At 41.7% G+C, this 16,222-nt stretch overlaps 2 protein-coding genes across 5 annotated transcripts in view; one reads left to right on the top strand and one right to left on the bottom strand.

Moving 5' to 3' along the window:
* Window positions 1–10,960, top strand: part of fam114a1 (family with sequence similarity 114 member A1) — an 11,739-nt gene extending 779 nt beyond the window's left edge. For 2 of the 3 annotated variants that reach the window (XM_084366522.1, XM_084366523.1), the window contains exons 2-13: window positions 1,179–1,520; window positions 1,645–1,729; window positions 1,822–2,048; window positions 2,879–3,013; window positions 3,219–3,371; window positions 3,457–3,661; window positions 5,312–5,397; window positions 5,953–6,177; window positions 6,359–6,498; window positions 6,587–6,659; window positions 7,608–7,661; window positions 8,647–10,960. In XM_084366522.1, the coding sequence (XP_084222648.1) occupies window positions 1,185–1,520; window positions 1,645–1,729; window positions 1,822–2,048; window positions 2,879–3,013; window positions 3,219–3,371; window positions 3,457–3,661; window positions 5,312–5,397; window positions 5,953–6,177; window positions 6,359–6,498; window positions 6,587–6,659; window positions 7,608–7,661; window positions 8,647–8,772 (1,845 nt within the window). In that variant the 5' untranslated portion in view covers window positions 1,179–1,184 and the 3' untranslated portion in view covers window positions 8,773–10,960. The remainder of the gene's footprint in view (window positions 1–1,178; window positions 1,521–1,644; window positions 1,730–1,821; window positions 2,049–2,878; window positions 3,014–3,218; window positions 3,372–3,456; window positions 3,662–5,311; window positions 5,398–5,952; window positions 6,178–6,358; window positions 6,499–6,586; window positions 6,660–7,607; window positions 7,662–8,646) is intronic. The other variant, XM_084366524.1, reaches the window with a different exon arrangement.
* Window positions 10,961–11,002: 42 nt separating this feature from the next.
* On the bottom strand, window positions 11,003–15,950 carry LOC311265171 (uncharacterized protein). 2 transcript variants are annotated; one of them, XM_084366549.1, is made up of 10 exons: window positions 15,710–15,950; window positions 14,805–15,101; window positions 13,630–13,935; window positions 12,872–12,982; window positions 12,723–12,776; window positions 11,912–11,947; window positions 11,779–11,817; window positions 11,646–11,678; window positions 11,493–11,540; window positions 11,003–11,128 (listed from the first exon to the last, which is right to left on the bottom strand). In XM_084366549.1, exons 1-10 carry the CDS (start codon window positions 15,795–15,797, stop codon window positions 11,067–11,069), a joined length of 1,074 nt encoding a protein of 357 aa, XP_084222675.1. In that variant the 5' UTR covers window positions 15,798–15,950; the 3' UTR covers window positions 11,003–11,066. The 2 variants fall into 2 exon arrangements, with proteins under 2 accessions (XP_084222675.1, XP_084222676.1); XM_084366550.1 differs by lacking the exon at window positions 13,630–13,935.
* Window positions 15,951–16,222: the final 272 nt, after the last annotated feature.

Raw genomic sequence — 16,222 nt, 5'->3', positions numbered from 1 at the left:
GTCGAGCCAGGAAGCAATAAATCATCATTTGGGCTCAGAAGTTTGAATGTGTACAACTTTTAACACAAATTATATTCTCCTAGTTTTAGACTGAAACTTAATATAACATGCAAATTAATGTAATAGACTTTGTGATGGTTATTTCACCAGAGATGATGCAGATAGAAATCAGGGGATGCAAGACATCCTTCAGAAAGCTGCACATTTATTTACAGAGTGTACTGTATGAATAATAAAAGTAAATCAAAGCAAAGAAATGCTTGGAAATGGTGCTGAAGATATTCATGTTGCAATAATGGCTGCCTGTTCAAAAAAAAAAGAGGACAGATGTTTGCAAAGACTTTGAATTGATTTAGTGATGTGTGTGTTTTGAGTGTTGGGACTTTGTCCTGTAAGTGTCTGAGCATGTGATGTAATGTTGATTATTCCACATGTAGATAGTCAGAAAAAAAATATCCAAACATAATTAATGAATTATTTCAGTCAATTATCAAGAAAGAAAGGTCAAACATTCTGTGTTGCAGCCTCTCCAGCCTGAGAATATGCTTGTTTTCTGTTTTATATCACTGTAAAATGAAAATCTCTGTATTTTTGAATCCATTAAAAAAAAAAGTAATTGACAATGAAAACTACAGTATTATAAGCTGCAGAAATACATGCAATTGTGTAGATAAATTATACCAAAACATCCCTGAATTATTGTCATCATCACCCGACATATTATTTATTTATTTATTTAAGTATTTGTTATGTCTCCAAACTTAAAGGTTCAGTATGTAAGAATTGGTCAACTGTCAAATTCACACTCAAAACAAATGAGGGGGCATCATATGATCAGAGTGAACAGCTAACTGCTGCTAACTGTAGCCGCTGCCATAGTGTTTGTGTTTACATCGCTAGCACAAGAGCTTTGGACCGGGACGAGCTGGTTATCATGTTAACTTCTGCAACACAATACACAGACGTCATGACGTCAAAACTTTTGTTTGTTCATGTTCTGCTGATAGCTCATTTTTAACTTTTTTCAACCAAAGCTCTTACACCTTGAAAACGTCTATTTGTACCTTGTAAGCTTAAATCTATGTTATGATAAATATATATGTTGCATACGTCTATAAATCTAAAGATAACACAGATCAACATTTTCCCACTAAAATCAAACGTCTCTTCTCTTCCAGATCACCATGTCCCAGGCTGCCCCCTCTGACGGAGACCCCCCTGCTGACATCAACCCTCCACCCACTCAGCACGCTCACTCTGACTCCGACTCCTGCCAGGATGTCCCAGCAGCCCCTGCACCGCCTTCAGACTCTCTGCAGCCTCCTTTGATCCCGGAGAGTGTCGTCCTCCCACAGTCCACTGAGGAGACGACCACTGAAGACACCGCCACCGCCATCGCTGCCACCGCCGAGACTTCAGAGGGTCTGACTGACCAATCGGAGCCTCCTGCTGAGGGTCATGTGTTCGAATGTGACCAACCAGTGAGTCTGGAGCCCGAGGCTGCCGAGGAGGATGTGGAGGTCTGTAGCACCAGTGTCTCGACATTTATAACCTCTCCAATTCTGGATTTCTGAGGCCAGTACTGATAATTGTATATTGTTAAATAACGTTCTTTTTGTGTGTTTTTTGTGTTGTTTTGTGCAGAAGTCACTTCAGGAGAAAGAAAAAGGTTGGGGAGGTTGGAGCTCTTGGGGAAAATCTCTCATTAGCAGTGCCACCTCCTCAGTCGGTACGTCTTCTGCTGTTATCTCCTTTCACCATCACATATTTCCTCATCCACACAACCCTCGCGTCTTTACCTGTCTGTGTGTCCGTGTGCAGGTCAGAGCCTGACCTCCGTTAAGGTGAAGGCAGGAGAGGCTCTGCGTCTCCACAGCGCCTCAGTAGGAGAGGAGGCACGAGAGGAGGACGAGGGAGCAGAGGAGGGCAGAGAGGGAGTAGGTGAAAGTGGAGAGACCGACCTCTCCGGCTCCGGGGAGTCGTCTGCGAGTGCTGCGGCTTCTGGCAGGGGCGTCTTCTCTACGATCACACACGCTGTGCAGAACACAGTCAGTGAACACACACACACACACACACACACACACACACACACACGTACTGCTCTCTCCAGCTCACCAAGCTACAATATCATAACGTAAACTCGCCGGTGGAGATAAACTCTGTATGACTGATGTCAAACTTTTTACTTACTAAGACATCAACTATTATTCTTCCACGCCACAATGGAAATTCGTTGCTACAGATCTGGTGATCCATCTTGATGCACAGGGCCGTCACTTGATTTTGGGGGCACTTTCCTACAAAATAATGTTGCATGAATGCTTATAACTAACTGTAGCGACCTCTTTTATGTAACTAATTCATGGCATTTAAGAGACACTTTTCAGAAGGTCGACTGTAATAACTCAGTCTTGGATATTTCTACAACGTATTAAACGCTTATGTAACATATAGCAGGCAGTAGGCTGCAAATGTAACATTAAAAAATGCCATTACACCTGAGACATGCTGCCAAACCATCTTTGGCTCTGATGGGGTCAGCCAAAAGTATTAATAAACTCTCGTAACAGAGTGCTGATTCCCGTATCTCCTGTCATATTTGAAGAATGTCATGAAACCAAATCCTTCTGTGGGTTTTCTTTCTGTTTCTCTGTACAACATGTTTTGCCGCTGTTGACAGAACGTGATTGATCATCAGTGTGGATGCTCACATGGTTATCTTTACAGTTATGTTTTGAGTTTTAGTTCTTGTTGTGGATTACCTTGAGTATTTTCACTTTTTTATCATGTCTTATTCTTTCATCAATTCCTTTAAATGTTCCTTGACGACTCTGACAATTTACCTTTTTCTCTCTCTCTCTGTCTCTCTCTCTCCCAGGGTAAGTCGGTGATCAGTGGGGGTTTGGATGCCTTGGAGTTCATTGGAAAGAAGACGATGACCGTTCTTGCTGAGAGTGACCCGGGTTTCAAAAAGACCAAGACCCTGATGCAGAAGACCGCCTCGCTGAGTCAGGCACGCAGACTCAAACAGAGCTCACACACACATATACATATAAAGACACTGACAGAAAGCCGATACGTCTCCTCCTGTCAGATGTTTAAAACTTGTGTATTGTGTGTCTGCGTGGAGGGATTAATTTGGTGATTTTCATTTGGAATCCACGTTCTGTGACGTCACCTCTGCTGCTGTTAATTAAGATTTTACTGTGTTTTTTTAGATGTTGAAGGAAGCCAAAGAGAAAGAGCGGGCTCGTCTGGGCAACCAGCCAATCAGCGCTCCCACAGCTCACTACGGTATTCTGTTTGACGACTACCAGGGCTTGTCGCACCTCGAGGCCCTAGAGATCCTGTCCAACGAGAGCGAGGTCAAGGTAAAGAACAACTGTGAGGAATATAGAGTACTGTCCAGCCTTTTTTTTAAGACAGTGTTGATGAAGTTATATATACCTGCTCCAGGTCCAAGCCTTCCTCTCGTCCCTGATGGAAGAGGAGCAGGAGGAGGTGAAGAAGGAGCTGATTTTCATCAAGGACATCTTCATCAAGCGGGAGGAAGAGGAGGGAGGAGAGGGAGAGGAAAAAGAAGAAGAAGGAGAAGGAGGAGGAGGACAGACGAAGGATAACGGTGATCTAAGTTCCCAATTACACTGTTCTACCCCCCTGTGTGAGTGACCCAAACCAACCGAGCACCAGACCTGCTGGAGGTGGAGGAGGTCCCTGAGCACTGACCCAGGATCAGCTGGCTTTATCCCCTTTTTATTTTGGCTTTATTTTCTGTTTGAACTCTGGCATAAGTCCTGATGTATGATCAGAAGTTCAGTATCAGAGCTGATATTTCACTTTGGTTGAATTTTCCAGTTCAGTGGACGATTTTAAGCACCAAAACAGGGACATAGAGTGAGCATAAAAACAGGGATATAATGCTAAACTGCTCAAGTGCCTCTTCATAAAGTGCTGCACATCAGTGTTACAATCACAACAAGTGATACATAATGATTTCATAACATCTCACCGGAGGAAGAAGACAAGATGCTGCCTCGCTTTTCCGCCAATTTATAAAGATGAACAGTACACAGGTTCCTGGAGGCTGCAGCACACAACAAGACACAAGAAAACAGTTTATGTAGCTGTCAATTACTCCCACACTTCTAACCAGCAGGAAAAAAAAAGGTACTTAAGGGCCTGCGAGAAAAATATTGGGGCGGGGAGGGGACCAAATGTAATATATCAGGTTATAAAAAGAAATTATCTGGAGATGTGTTTTTTAAATACATTACTGCCAGTGAATTAGTGAACCAGGGAAAATGAAATATTCGCACAGTTCTTTAATCCGAGTAAATCACCGTCGTAGGTAACTGACACGACGGACAGGCTTAATGACCGAACGAACAGTAAATCAGACACATCACTGTCAGTCTGTGACATTATGTGGTGTTTAATTTATAAAGATCCCTGTAAGTGAAATCTCTTTTCGATTGTCGTCATCCACAGGGAGGTCAAAGGTCAGGAGCAGAGCAGTCGGGAGGGATTCAGTTTCAGCGTCAGCTCAGGTGTAAACTGTTCAAAGCACAGTCTCTGTCAACATTTTCCTCGTGTTGGGAAACAAACTGACGGTGTTGTGTCAAATAATGTCTGATTCACTCGAAACATGCACGCATTATTTTTCCTATTTGCGAAAAGCCTGGAAAACCTGAGAAACTCATGGGAGCCGGCGTTGGAGGCGTTTTGTTCCTGATCTGTTGTCTGCTTACAAAGTAGAAACTGTTTTACCAAAGTGAAATTCAGTGTCGAGGGGACACCAACCGATGCCAGGTTTTTGTTTTTTCACTATATCTCACCAGCCACTTGTCACTTCACATTGTGAAAGCTATATGTAACCTTATACTGTGCGACAGGTGCCCTCGGGCGATGTCACAGCAGGCCCTTTACCTGGAGGGTTCGACACTGATCCAGCGCAGGTGTTCAGGGGCCACCGACACATTCGCATCACATCACAGATTCCAAACAAAAACAATCAGATCAAGACATTAAATCTGCATGTGTGCTGTGAGCATCGAGCTCTGATTGTAATTTATATACTGGAGTTTGAATTAATTTGGCACGAAAACAAGAACCAGAACTGCTCCAACTCTCTGTTGTGCTGTTAGCTGAAGGCAAACAAGAATATTATCATTATGATCTCAGCATGGGGGAAATCAAACATGTGCACCTGCTACAAACTGCTCTTGCTTTATGCATCTATGGCTTTAGCATATTCTGTGTAAACTGAAGTATGTTTTTGTGTTTTTGTGTGTATTTTTGTGTTTTTTACCAGCTGCCGACGGCGAGGAGTTTGTGAGCGTTCTCACTGAGCTGCTGTTTGAGCTCCATGTTGCTGCCACTCCAGACAAACTCAACAAGGTGAGTCACACACATGCACAGAACATTTACTCAAATACTGCACTCAAGTACAAATCTGAGGTACTTGTACATTACTTGAGTCTTTTTCTTTTCACGGCACTTTCTGCTTCTTCTCCACTACATTTCAGACGGGAATATTGTTTCTTTTTACTTCACTGCAATTATCTGACAGCTTCGGTTATGAATGACTGTTTTGTTACAAATTAAACATAAACCAAACAGTATATATTTTAGATTGATCAAACAAGTTGAAGTAACAAAACACTGGAAGCCTGTCAAAGCATCATTTTCCTACCCTTAACTTGAAACAGTCTTGAGTCTCCCGTTATTCTTTAGCTCTTCGTCCATACACGCACACACTCTGATCCACTCTCTCCTGCTGCGGTCTTATAAGAAATACAAAAGTTATCACCTTTGAAGTCCTTCTGCATATTCAAACTCACACATATAGGACCTCTGTTAGCATTTGAGCGTGTATATGCATCTGATTAGCATACATCAGGATGGCGAGCTCTCACCACGCAGAGCTGATGGGTGGTAATTATTCATCACCAGGCTCGGATGAAGGCCCATGATTGGGTGAGCGAGGTGGAACAGCCGGAGACGGTTGGCAGGGAAACGCACGACCAGCCGGGAGGACAGGTCTCACCTGGAGAGACTGAAGAGGAAGAGGAGAGGAAGAAGAAAGGCGGAGAGGAGCAGGGGGAGGAGAAGCACGAGGAGGAGGAGATGAAGGGAGGAGAGGAGGAAAAGAAAGAGAAAGACCCCAGATCTGTAGAGGTGAGGTCAGCTCAGCAACGTTACGTGACTCAACACAGCAAAAGTAATTTAATCTCCCCGTACTCCTGCTGTCACAAGCTCATTTAATACAATGACTCCGTGTGTGTGTGTGTGTGTGTGTGTGTGTGTGTGTGTGTGTGTGTGTGTGTGTGTGTGTGTGTGTTCATCCCTCTCTCTCCAGGCCATCTACCTGTCATCAGTCAGCAGTCTGGCTGAGGTGACGGCTCGCAGTATCGAGCAGCTCCACAAGGTGGCAGAGCTCATCCTCCACGGCCAGGACCTGGAGAAACCAGCCAGAGACCAGGCTCACATCCTCACCAGGTGTGTGTTTGTGTGTGTTCACATTTGTGTGTATGTGAGTATGTGTGTGAGAGAGAGAGTTTTGCTAACATCTACCTTCTTCTTCCAGGTTAACGTGTGCCATGTGTACGGAGGTGGAGTGTTTGGCCAAGAAGTTCTCTGATACGCTGCTCTTTGTTGGGGTAGGTGAGAGGGATTGTGTGTGTGTGTGTGTGTGTGTGTGTGTGTGTGTATAGTAGGCGTGTTGAAGGATGAGGCTGGTGTTATTCTTTTTTTTTTCTTAACAACAAATCCCATTAAAAATATCACAATGTATTAATTGAATCAACACTTTCCCCACCTTGTCTTAACGTTCATCCCTGTGGCTCTCAGATCGAAGCTAATTGGGTCCTACTGGAGGTTTGTAAAATGGTTCACAAAGAAAGATTTTGTCTATTTTTTAAAAGAGGCTCAGTTATTTCCTAAAAACAGTACTGTAATATTTGTTTGGGACTATTTTCAGCTGCAAATAATATAAATGTTATGCCCGTATTAAGTTGCCGCAAATCCAACATTTGCTACTGCTTTAGAATCTCAAATATTTAAGTAAAATATGTTTTATGTTTACGACTTCACTATTTCTTGAAATTAAAAGTTCTGGATGTTTTTGCATCATTTCTACAAATGAACCAATCATGCAGCATAATGTATTATTCTATTGTGCTGTGCTAAAGAGGTTAAATGTGACTATTTTCTGGTTTCTTTACTCCTCGTAACAGTAAACTGAATATCTTTGCAGACATTTAAGGACCTCTTGACCTCTCTGGGAAAACGTGATCAACATTTTTCACCATTTGCCGACATGTTATAGACCAAAGAAGTAATTGATTAATCAACAACAAAAATGATCTTTAGTTGTAGCCCTAATGTACATGGTGATTAGGTGACAATGAAGGGAGATTTCACCAAGTGAAATGGTGTGGCTCATTTATGTGTTTTGAATATCTTGTGAGAGAAATGGAGTGTCTTTGTAGTTTTTGTGTGTTTTTCTCCCAAGGCTTTCCATCAGTACACGGAGTATTTAGATTATGATCTCACATCTTTGCTCACTGCTGCTTCCTGTCTCTCATCTCTGGCGTTCTGTCTCTCAGGGCCGGAGGAAAGCAGAGCAGTTGAATCCGCTGGTCGATAGCGTGCTGCTAGAGGTGAGATGTACAGATTTTTTTCTCAGATAATCTCGATTATGATCAAGTAGCGATGAAGGACATTAATGACGAAGCCGTGTGAGCCTGATGATGACTGCTAGAAATGCGTTAACAATCATTGCGACTGACGTGTGTTATGGACGGAGATTCTCCAAGATCCAGGTCACAGGTCGTCAGGAGCTATTGGGTACATGTGTGATGTTCTCTGACTGCAATCAGTCAGCTAGGAGGCTGTATAAGTGAAACCTGCACTTGGTTGTGTGTCTTCAGGGAGTCAACACCATAACTTTGCTTTTGTGTTTTGTGTTTGAGTGAAAATCTGAGTTCAGAGTGTTTGAGATTTTTCTTTTGGCCAGTTTCCATACATTTTGTTTCCCCCCTGTCCAGTGACTCCCACTTCACCTTTGGTTTTGGGTCCAGTCCTTTTGTCTGTCTGTCATTTTGATAGTGGGTGGGTGTTTGTTTTATCCCCACTGCCACCTTTTAGACACCAAGGGACACATTTGCTTTTACCCTTTTTATGATTTGTACGGTGTTTTGTTAGTTTCCCAACCTGCGACCCTGTCCTTCAGGGTTTGCTTTCTGGGGAAACGTGACACGTGATAATTGATCATGTTTCATCTGTTAATGGGAAACAAGGTGAGGTGTGCACAAGATATGTGTATAAATAAGAAAAAGTAGATTCTGAACACTGGGAATATACTTAAAAAATACACTTTATTCCAAGTGCAATCAGCATTTTAAATTAAAACATAAGCATGAGCATAAATCTTGCTCCACAATATTTTATTTTATTGTTTCATGCTTTGTTTTTATGATTTTCTTATGCTTCAATAATTCATTTAATACTGCAATTGTTACCATGAAATACACATCCGTCACCAGCTGTGAAAAAGGTTAAATCACTTTTTGTTTGTATGTGAAATGACAATGTCAATGACAATGACAATGACAATAACAATGACAATGCGTCTCCTGTCTGCAGGGCTCCAACAGCACCAACTACATCCAGAATGCATTTCAGCTGCTGCTGCCGGTCCTGCAGATCTCTCATCTCCAGAGCCAGCACAGTCGGTCCAACACAGAACCAGCAGCACAGACACAGCACTAACACACACACGCACACACATAAACACACGCTACCTGCTCACCCGCTTGTCTTAATGTATCTATTGTTGTACAGTTAAGTGTCGAGAATAGATTATTCTAGATTAAGAGCTAAAATCTACATTAAGTGCCATAGCGACAGGCAGAAGATGTTTTATATATAACGTACATAATATAATCTTAAGATAACAGTATAACAAGTAGATACATGTCAAAGTGACCCACATGCAGGTTGAATGTGTGTCTCTTCCTCATTGTATCTCTCTTCGACAGCTGATATTGTGCTTTGAGGAACCAAACGTGTTCAGAGCTGACTCGCCTTCAGCTGGCACTCATATCTGCCAAATAATGTTGTTTCTGTCGTCTCCAAAAGCTGAACCAAAAACAGAAAATGACTGATTGTGTTCAAGAGACTCTACATTAATGTATATTAAGCGTTCTTTGCACTCCTGATGGTCTCTTGTTATTTCAACATAGAGCATTGAGTAACACTAGTGAACTGACATGTTTTAATCTGGTTTGAGACAAAATGTCAGTATTACTAATAATACATGACAACAACACTTTTAGCTTGTTTTTTTTAATAATTATTAAATTATGTGAAGCAACACTACCTTCTATTTCACTCTCGTCCAGTTTGATTTGAATCGGATCTTCATTCTTTAGGATTAGAAAATATGTACCTTAAAGATTTAATGTGGGCGAGTTCATCTCTAATTATCTTATTTTTGTGCTGCTACACTTTAAAAGTAGTTCAATATTTTGTGAAATTTGCTGAATAACTTTGTAAGATGAGAAAATGAATACCACTCCTATATCTGTATGATAAATATGAAGTTACAGTCAGCAGCCAGTTAGCTTAGCATAGCACAGAGACAAGGAACAGGTGGAAATAGCTAGACTGGCTCCAAGTAATGACAATTTGCCCACCAGCACCACTAAAGCTCACTAATAAACATGTTAATGACTCATGGGGGCAGTTGAAACAACTTGTGAAAACAACATTAACATATCATCAACTTCAAAGTTGATAGATATGATGATAAAGCTTCTTATATACACTTCCAGCATTTACGTAGCAATATTATCATCATTCATTTGCGTCAGGTTTCTGGCCACTTGCTGAATGTAAGCTTCTTTTATCTAGGTTTTTGGTTTCCAACATCTCCTGAGGAAATATTTGGCTCTTTAGCTGCTAAATGATCCGCTGTTTTCACCAGCTAGTTGGTAAGTGTGTGAAAACAGCAGCCTCAACAAACCATAACAGTAAAGTTGGGCAACAAGCACCTAAACAGATGACCTGAAACTCTCTATAAAGGTGATAATCCCCCCTTGAACCCTTTCACATTGTGACATTTTGTCTTTTGGTGCATTGTTAATACAAACATATCAATAATAGCCTCTGTAACAAACAAGATTCATTGGTAATGTATTGATTTGTGAGCTGAGGAGGTTCTGGTAGCTGAATTTTGTTAACTGTTTCCCGGTCTTCAGTCTAAATGCTAAGCTAAGCTAACTGGCTGCTGGTGCCAGCTACGTATTTCCTGTAAACACGTGATTTCGCATTGATTTTCTCATCCTACTCTTGTCGAGAAAGAAAGCGCTGAAGTATTTCTTGAATAATAATGACATGTTGTGACCTCCCTCAAAACTCTCACATGACTCCTTACGATGATGAAGGCATTAGCCGAAACATGAAGGTGTTTTTATGTATTTCGTCTTGCCCTCCTGAAAAAGGCATTTGATGCTGTTTTCAGCCATTTTTCTTTTCTCCCTCTTTTCTTCAACCACCTGTGGCGTTTTATAGCAATCCCAAGGTGCTCACAGTGCATCTGGTTTTTAATACCCAGTGTTAAATTGGCTCTTCCAGCCTGCAGTTACACAGATCTCTGTTGGAGATAACATATTTTCTTCCCCTTCTTTACTTCTGCTTCTTGTCTTTTAGAGATACATTGACACAGGCAAGACAGATATTAAGCCTGCTTTCAGCGGTAGATAGGGCGAGGCTGTTTATCAGCCGTGCTCGTGCCTCAGAATACAAAATGATTTGTAATGCGAAAATAAATAATGTTTGAAAGCCCGGTCATCTTTTTCGGCTCGGACAGTTTACTCATATATCAAGTTTTCCTTCTAATAAAGTGCCCTGGGACTGTTTGAGGATGAGATGTTGAAAATAAACAAGTTTAATCATCTTTGTTTGTCTCAGATGTTTTTATTTTCACCTTAAAGGTGGCTGGTAATTGAAAGATATTATTATTTTTCTCCACTGCACTTTGAGTCCTTTTCTGTCCTCCTCTGTCACCAGGCCTGCTCTTCTGTGAGGGAGGAGGCGGTAGGGTGGCTGCGATGATGCAGGTTTGCTAAATATAGACGAGATAAAAAAAAAATATGGTAAACAGACACGGATTAGATGACAGTGAAACGAGTCAGAGTGGGGTGATGTTGACTGTTTCGTTCATGCTTTAAACTGTGCTGATTATCGTATAAAGACTAATATTAAGTATAAATCACAGTAAAACATGGAACAGATGCAGTGTCACCTAAAAGCGAGGGTAGAGGTACTGTGTTGAAAGTGTCAATGGTGGAAAGTACTCAAACCCTGTTCTTACAAGTACAAGTACATGTATAGTTTTGAGGTACTTGCACTTTGCGTAACATGTAACATAAAAACAAATACAACTACTAAATACTTGCATCAAAGTAAATGTGAAAGAAAAAGTTTACCTGTATAACACTGGTCGACATTTCCATCCAGGAGAGTTTCTATGTTGTCTGAAAAAAGTTTGTGCAGACTGTTAAATACAATGTGACAGAAAGAATCGTAAGTGCATGTGATCTGATTCATTCTCTGAGTTTATTAAAGTGTGGGAGTTTTACCTTGACTGCCAACTTCTTGAATAGGTGACAGTACTGTCCATTAAGGAAACATTTTAAAAAAAAAACATGGTCAAAGAACTGAAATATCAGATCAATCAAATGATTTTCATCCAAACTGTGTGAAGAAACTTACCGGGCCAAGTCCGCGACCCGAGGGAGTGTGGGATCATCCCTATGGAACAATAAGAAAATATTACAATTTAAATTTAATACATTTAAAAATCATGTCAAAAATAAAGAGGCATACTAATTAACCAGTCAGTTACCTCTGGAAATGATGATGTCATTGTGCCTCTCACCATCTGGTTTAAAGATAAGCAGAAATATTCATTATATCAGGTGAATTTATCATTTGTCATAAAGAGGTCTTCTGCCCTCGCCTGAAAAATGAAATCTGTCTCATTTTCTCTTAATCTGGAGAAAACTAGAGACTTACAGAGGCGTTTCACCGTTCAATACATTTATCATGATTATCTTTGGAGCTAATGCCATCAGGATTGTGCTTTCAATGGCATGTGTGTGAAAGCAAATAGAAGGAAGTTTGTTTTTATTCAATAGGCAGTAAGACTAGTGAGCATTAACAGGATCAAGATCAGTTTATCTTGTGTATAAATGCACTTTTTGAATTTACCTTAGCAGTGTTGGATTTTGTTGGCCAGCTATGGATTGAACACTGCCTGTAAACCTTATTTTTATGTATTTTTGGATTGTTTGTAGATGTTTATTACCCCCACCACGGACATTATGTTTTCACCTGTGTCCGTTTGTTTGTTGGTTGGTTGGTTTCACAATAACTACTGACCAGATTTCCATGTAACTTGGATGGAGGATGGGTCTTGGCCAAGAATAGACCTCATTAACTTTTGGTGCGGATCCTGACAAAGGGACAGATCCAGGAATGTTTTCTCACTTTTCTCATACACTCAGATGTATGAAGTCGGTTGTTACCTATGAGTGAGGGGAGTTTTGGGCCTTGGCGGAGGTATGCACTCTACTGAGAGCCATTCAAGCCATTTAGTAATCAGGGAAAGTGTTAAGTATAGTAACACGTTTTATTAAAGAAATGAAAAAATGTACCGTTCAACTGCCGGCCCGTGAAGTTGTATCCAACAGGGTGCACCTTGGGGTTGTCTGACGAGATTAAGAGACATTTTCGGGTCAACATCAAAAGATCAAAGTAACCCAATGTGCATGTGTGTGTGAATGTGTGTGTGCGTGTGTCTTACTGCATGAAGATCTCCCCCAGTAGACTTGTCCGAGCACAGTTGTAACTATAATGAGCAGAAACACACACAGCAGAACCAGCCAGAGCACCCTGAACATACATCCCCACTCATCTGGAGGATGGAGAGGGATTAAAGCAGAGACAGATTGTGGTAAGAGAAAAGGTCCAAGCCTGCAACAACTATTATTTTCATTAAACAAATACATGAAATGATGAAAAAAACGAGAAAATAATAGCAAGAGGTAGAGATACAAATACAAGCAGAGGGGAAACAGTAAGGAAGGGTATGGAAAAGTTTGGTGGAAATTTGGCAGAAAAAACAAAGTTTGATGGATATCCAGTTTATAACACACACACACACTGGAAAATATGACTTGGTTGTAGCTTTAAGCTTGGGGGAGTGTTGGAGAGCTGAATAGAAAGAAGAGGAGCCAAAATCAATGGAGCCCTGGAGAAACAGTAGATTAAGATGAACTGTAACTCTCGGATCTTACAGTACAGAGAGAGGAAGAGAAACAAAGTCACTGAGCTGAGGCTGGAGTCAAGAGTAGAAAGATTTGCTCTATTGAAAAAAATGACTCCACTGCCACTGAGAGCGACGACGGGTTTGAATGAGACTGAATCACTTTCACCCCAAATGAAAACTGATTGGCCAATTTCTTTGTCTCTTATTGTCTCCTCTCCTCTCCAATCTTAGAGCAAAGCCACACCGATCACAGAGCGAATAAAGAAACTCTGCTCCTTCATCCTGACACCAACCTTTCTGTGGCCGTTTCCATGGCAGCTTTTCCTTTGCTGTTGCATTCAAAACTGTTTGATTGGCAAGCCAAAGGAGACAGTGGCTTTGATTGGCTGACTCCGAGGTGGGTGAGGCAGGGAGGCAGCAGTAAAATGTTTCGCTTTGTCCTTCACCATCCATCTGCTTCTCCTCTTTCTCAGCCTCCTCCTCTTCTAATGGGTGGAGGTGTAAGGAGCTCTGATTATTGAGGCCGTACAAGGTGAGATTCAGGGTCTCTGCAACTGTGAGTTGAAGCTCCACTGACACCTCGAATTGTACCTTTAAATCTGCAGATAGATAGATAGATAGATAGATCATAAATTATTTGCGCATTGCAACTGTCATGATCATGTCAGGGTTTTTAGCAGTCTACAGCCATGCTAGAGGCTGTTAGCATACTAGTATTACCAAATGTTAGCATGCTACTATACTAAACTGAGGTGCCATTAATAATTACACCCGCTAACCATCAACATTGGCTCAGCATTTGGCTTGAAGCACTAGTCTACTCGAGCATGACTGTAAACTGATTCTCTGACACGTTCATTACAATTGCAGTTGTAACTTTTATTAAGGCACAGCAGTTTTTTGGAGCAAAATGCTAATGTCAACATGCTAACATGCTTACAGTGGTGTTATTATGGATCCCACTGCACTTCTTGCAAGACCCGCTTCACTCTGATTAGCTTGCGCCAGGGTGAATTTACTATTTTATCACACCACGAATGAGACAAGAATGAGCTATCTAGTTTGCTATTTTCTAACTGTATGTTCAGTGGTTTTCTGGTGTTAATGGTTTGTGTCTAGGTTTTTCTTGTTGTTGGGTTTGTCGCAGCTGCAGTGTCTCTAGGCTCGGTAGCGGACCAGTGGCCGGCAGCCCATTGGCAGATCGGGAGGATGAGTGACCCCCGGGAGGAGCAGCAGAAGACCAGGAAGGAGGTGGAAGAGTCAGTATGTTTACTGGGGAAACTACAGCTCACAGACCACCGTAGTTAACACTTCGAGTCAAGGCAAGGAAAATGCATCGGGATCCATAATAATGATTACCATGTTCACCATCTTAGTTTAGTGTGTTAGCATACTAAGGAAAATGTTATTTTAGTCTGGACCAAAGTGACGAAAAACAACAGAAGCTTATGTTTAAAAACTGCAATACCTGAAGATGAGATGTTTCTGTGTAGTTCTGCCATGTTTGTATCTGTTTCACAGATGAACCAGCTCTTTTCTGGGTCTTCACTGCCTCCCCTGAAGTCTAACACAGGATCTGTTTTGTTGCTTTGATTCTTTTGTGTGCAGCCCTGCTCCCATTTTTCACGTTCTGGAGTCTGTGATGGGTCACAGATCTTCTGTCTCCTAATTTCAGTATCCTCGATCCTCCCATTTTCCCCCGTCTTCACCGGATTCCCTCGCTCACAGGGTCGGTATGGCAGGCAGAGGAAGTTAACTTTTGATACTGAAAGGAGAGAGAGAATGAACAACAGAAAATCGGGAGCAGTTTCTCAGCAGGAGCAGGCTTAGAGCGGGGAAAGAGGCAAAATGCTCTCAAGTCAAAAATCAGAGCGAGAATCTCAAAATGGAAGCTGTTGCCTCCAGTTTATATCTGACAGACAAAGACAGACAGGAGAGACACAGACAAAGAGCAAATGCATTGAAGGTGAACACGTGGACGAGTACAAAGCCTAAAGCAAGATGCTCTCAAAAAGAGAAGCTTTTCAAGGCAACACAATACGGAAACATTTTCAAAGCAGCTGTCAGTCAGGGCTGTAAAGAGCTATATTTGGCGGTGACTTTTAGCTCGGAAAGACAAAAAGAGAGAGGTTGAATCAGAGTGAGCCTACATGAAGAGGAAGAAAGAGGACAAAGTGACTCAACAACGTCAAGTTTACTTCTTTTAAAGAGTGACTTTTGATACAAAGTTTGAACAAAACTGAGCCAAGAAACCGCCTCAGTTCTGCCTTTTGAATGCTTCAGAAGGTCATGAACTGCTAGTGAAGCATTTTGAAAAGCACACACAAACACACAGAGGATGAACCTCCATCCGAAGCTGTTTGGACGACCCACCTCTGTAAAACGTGAAGAATTCCGGTAGGCAGATGATGAAGGCGAGGATCAAGAGGATGAAGAGCTTTGTCAGTGCTACCCTTGTCATTGTTGCACCATCAGGTCACACACACAAACACGCGCGTCCTTCTTCAGGCGGGCTCAGGCGTGACTTGTGGCTCGTGGTGCCAACTTCCTTTTCTTGAAACCAACACATTCAGTCACGCTTTGTCCGTGCCCATCGTAGAAGCCTTAAGTTGAGACAACAACGCCTGCTCCTTATGGCTAATAATTATTGTAGAAGCAGGCGACAGTGTAACACGACACATGTGCAAAATACAACTTCCTATTACACTTCCTGTTATTTCCTCAGAACGAGTGAGAAATGGAGACTTGCAGAAACGACAAAGAGTTTCCAACCGCAGAATGTAAGTGAACATGTTGTCTGTCATGTGTGTCTCTGTCTGTCTGGTTGTGGATTTCTGTGGGAGAAAGTGTTACGGTGCCGATCGTCCTCTCTAAAGATGAGATGAG

Source organism: Pagrus pagrus (assembly GCF_965226575.1).
Source record: "Pagrus pagrus genome assembly, chromosome: 2".
Classification (NCBI taxonomy): domain Eukaryota; kingdom Metazoa; phylum Chordata; class Actinopteri; order Spariformes; family Sparidae; genus Pagrus; species Pagrus pagrus.
This window is presented reverse-complemented; position numbering and strand designations above follow the sequence as displayed.

Excerpts from the sequence above, each read along its gene's own strand:
- LOC311265171 (XM_084366549.1), bottom strand. The coding sequence starts at position 15,797 with ATGACAAGGGTAGCACTGACAAAGCTCTTCATCCTCTTGATCCTCGCC. Across the intron at positions 12,983-13,629 it reads ATGGAAACGGCCACAGAAAG|ATGAGTGGGGATGTATGTTC; the intron begins GTTGGTGTCAGG and ends TCCATCCTCCAG. Across the intron at positions 11,541-11,645 it reads TCAAGAAGTTGGCAGTCAAG|ACAACATAGAAACTCTCCTG; the intron begins GTAAAACTCCCA and ends AACTTTTTTCAG.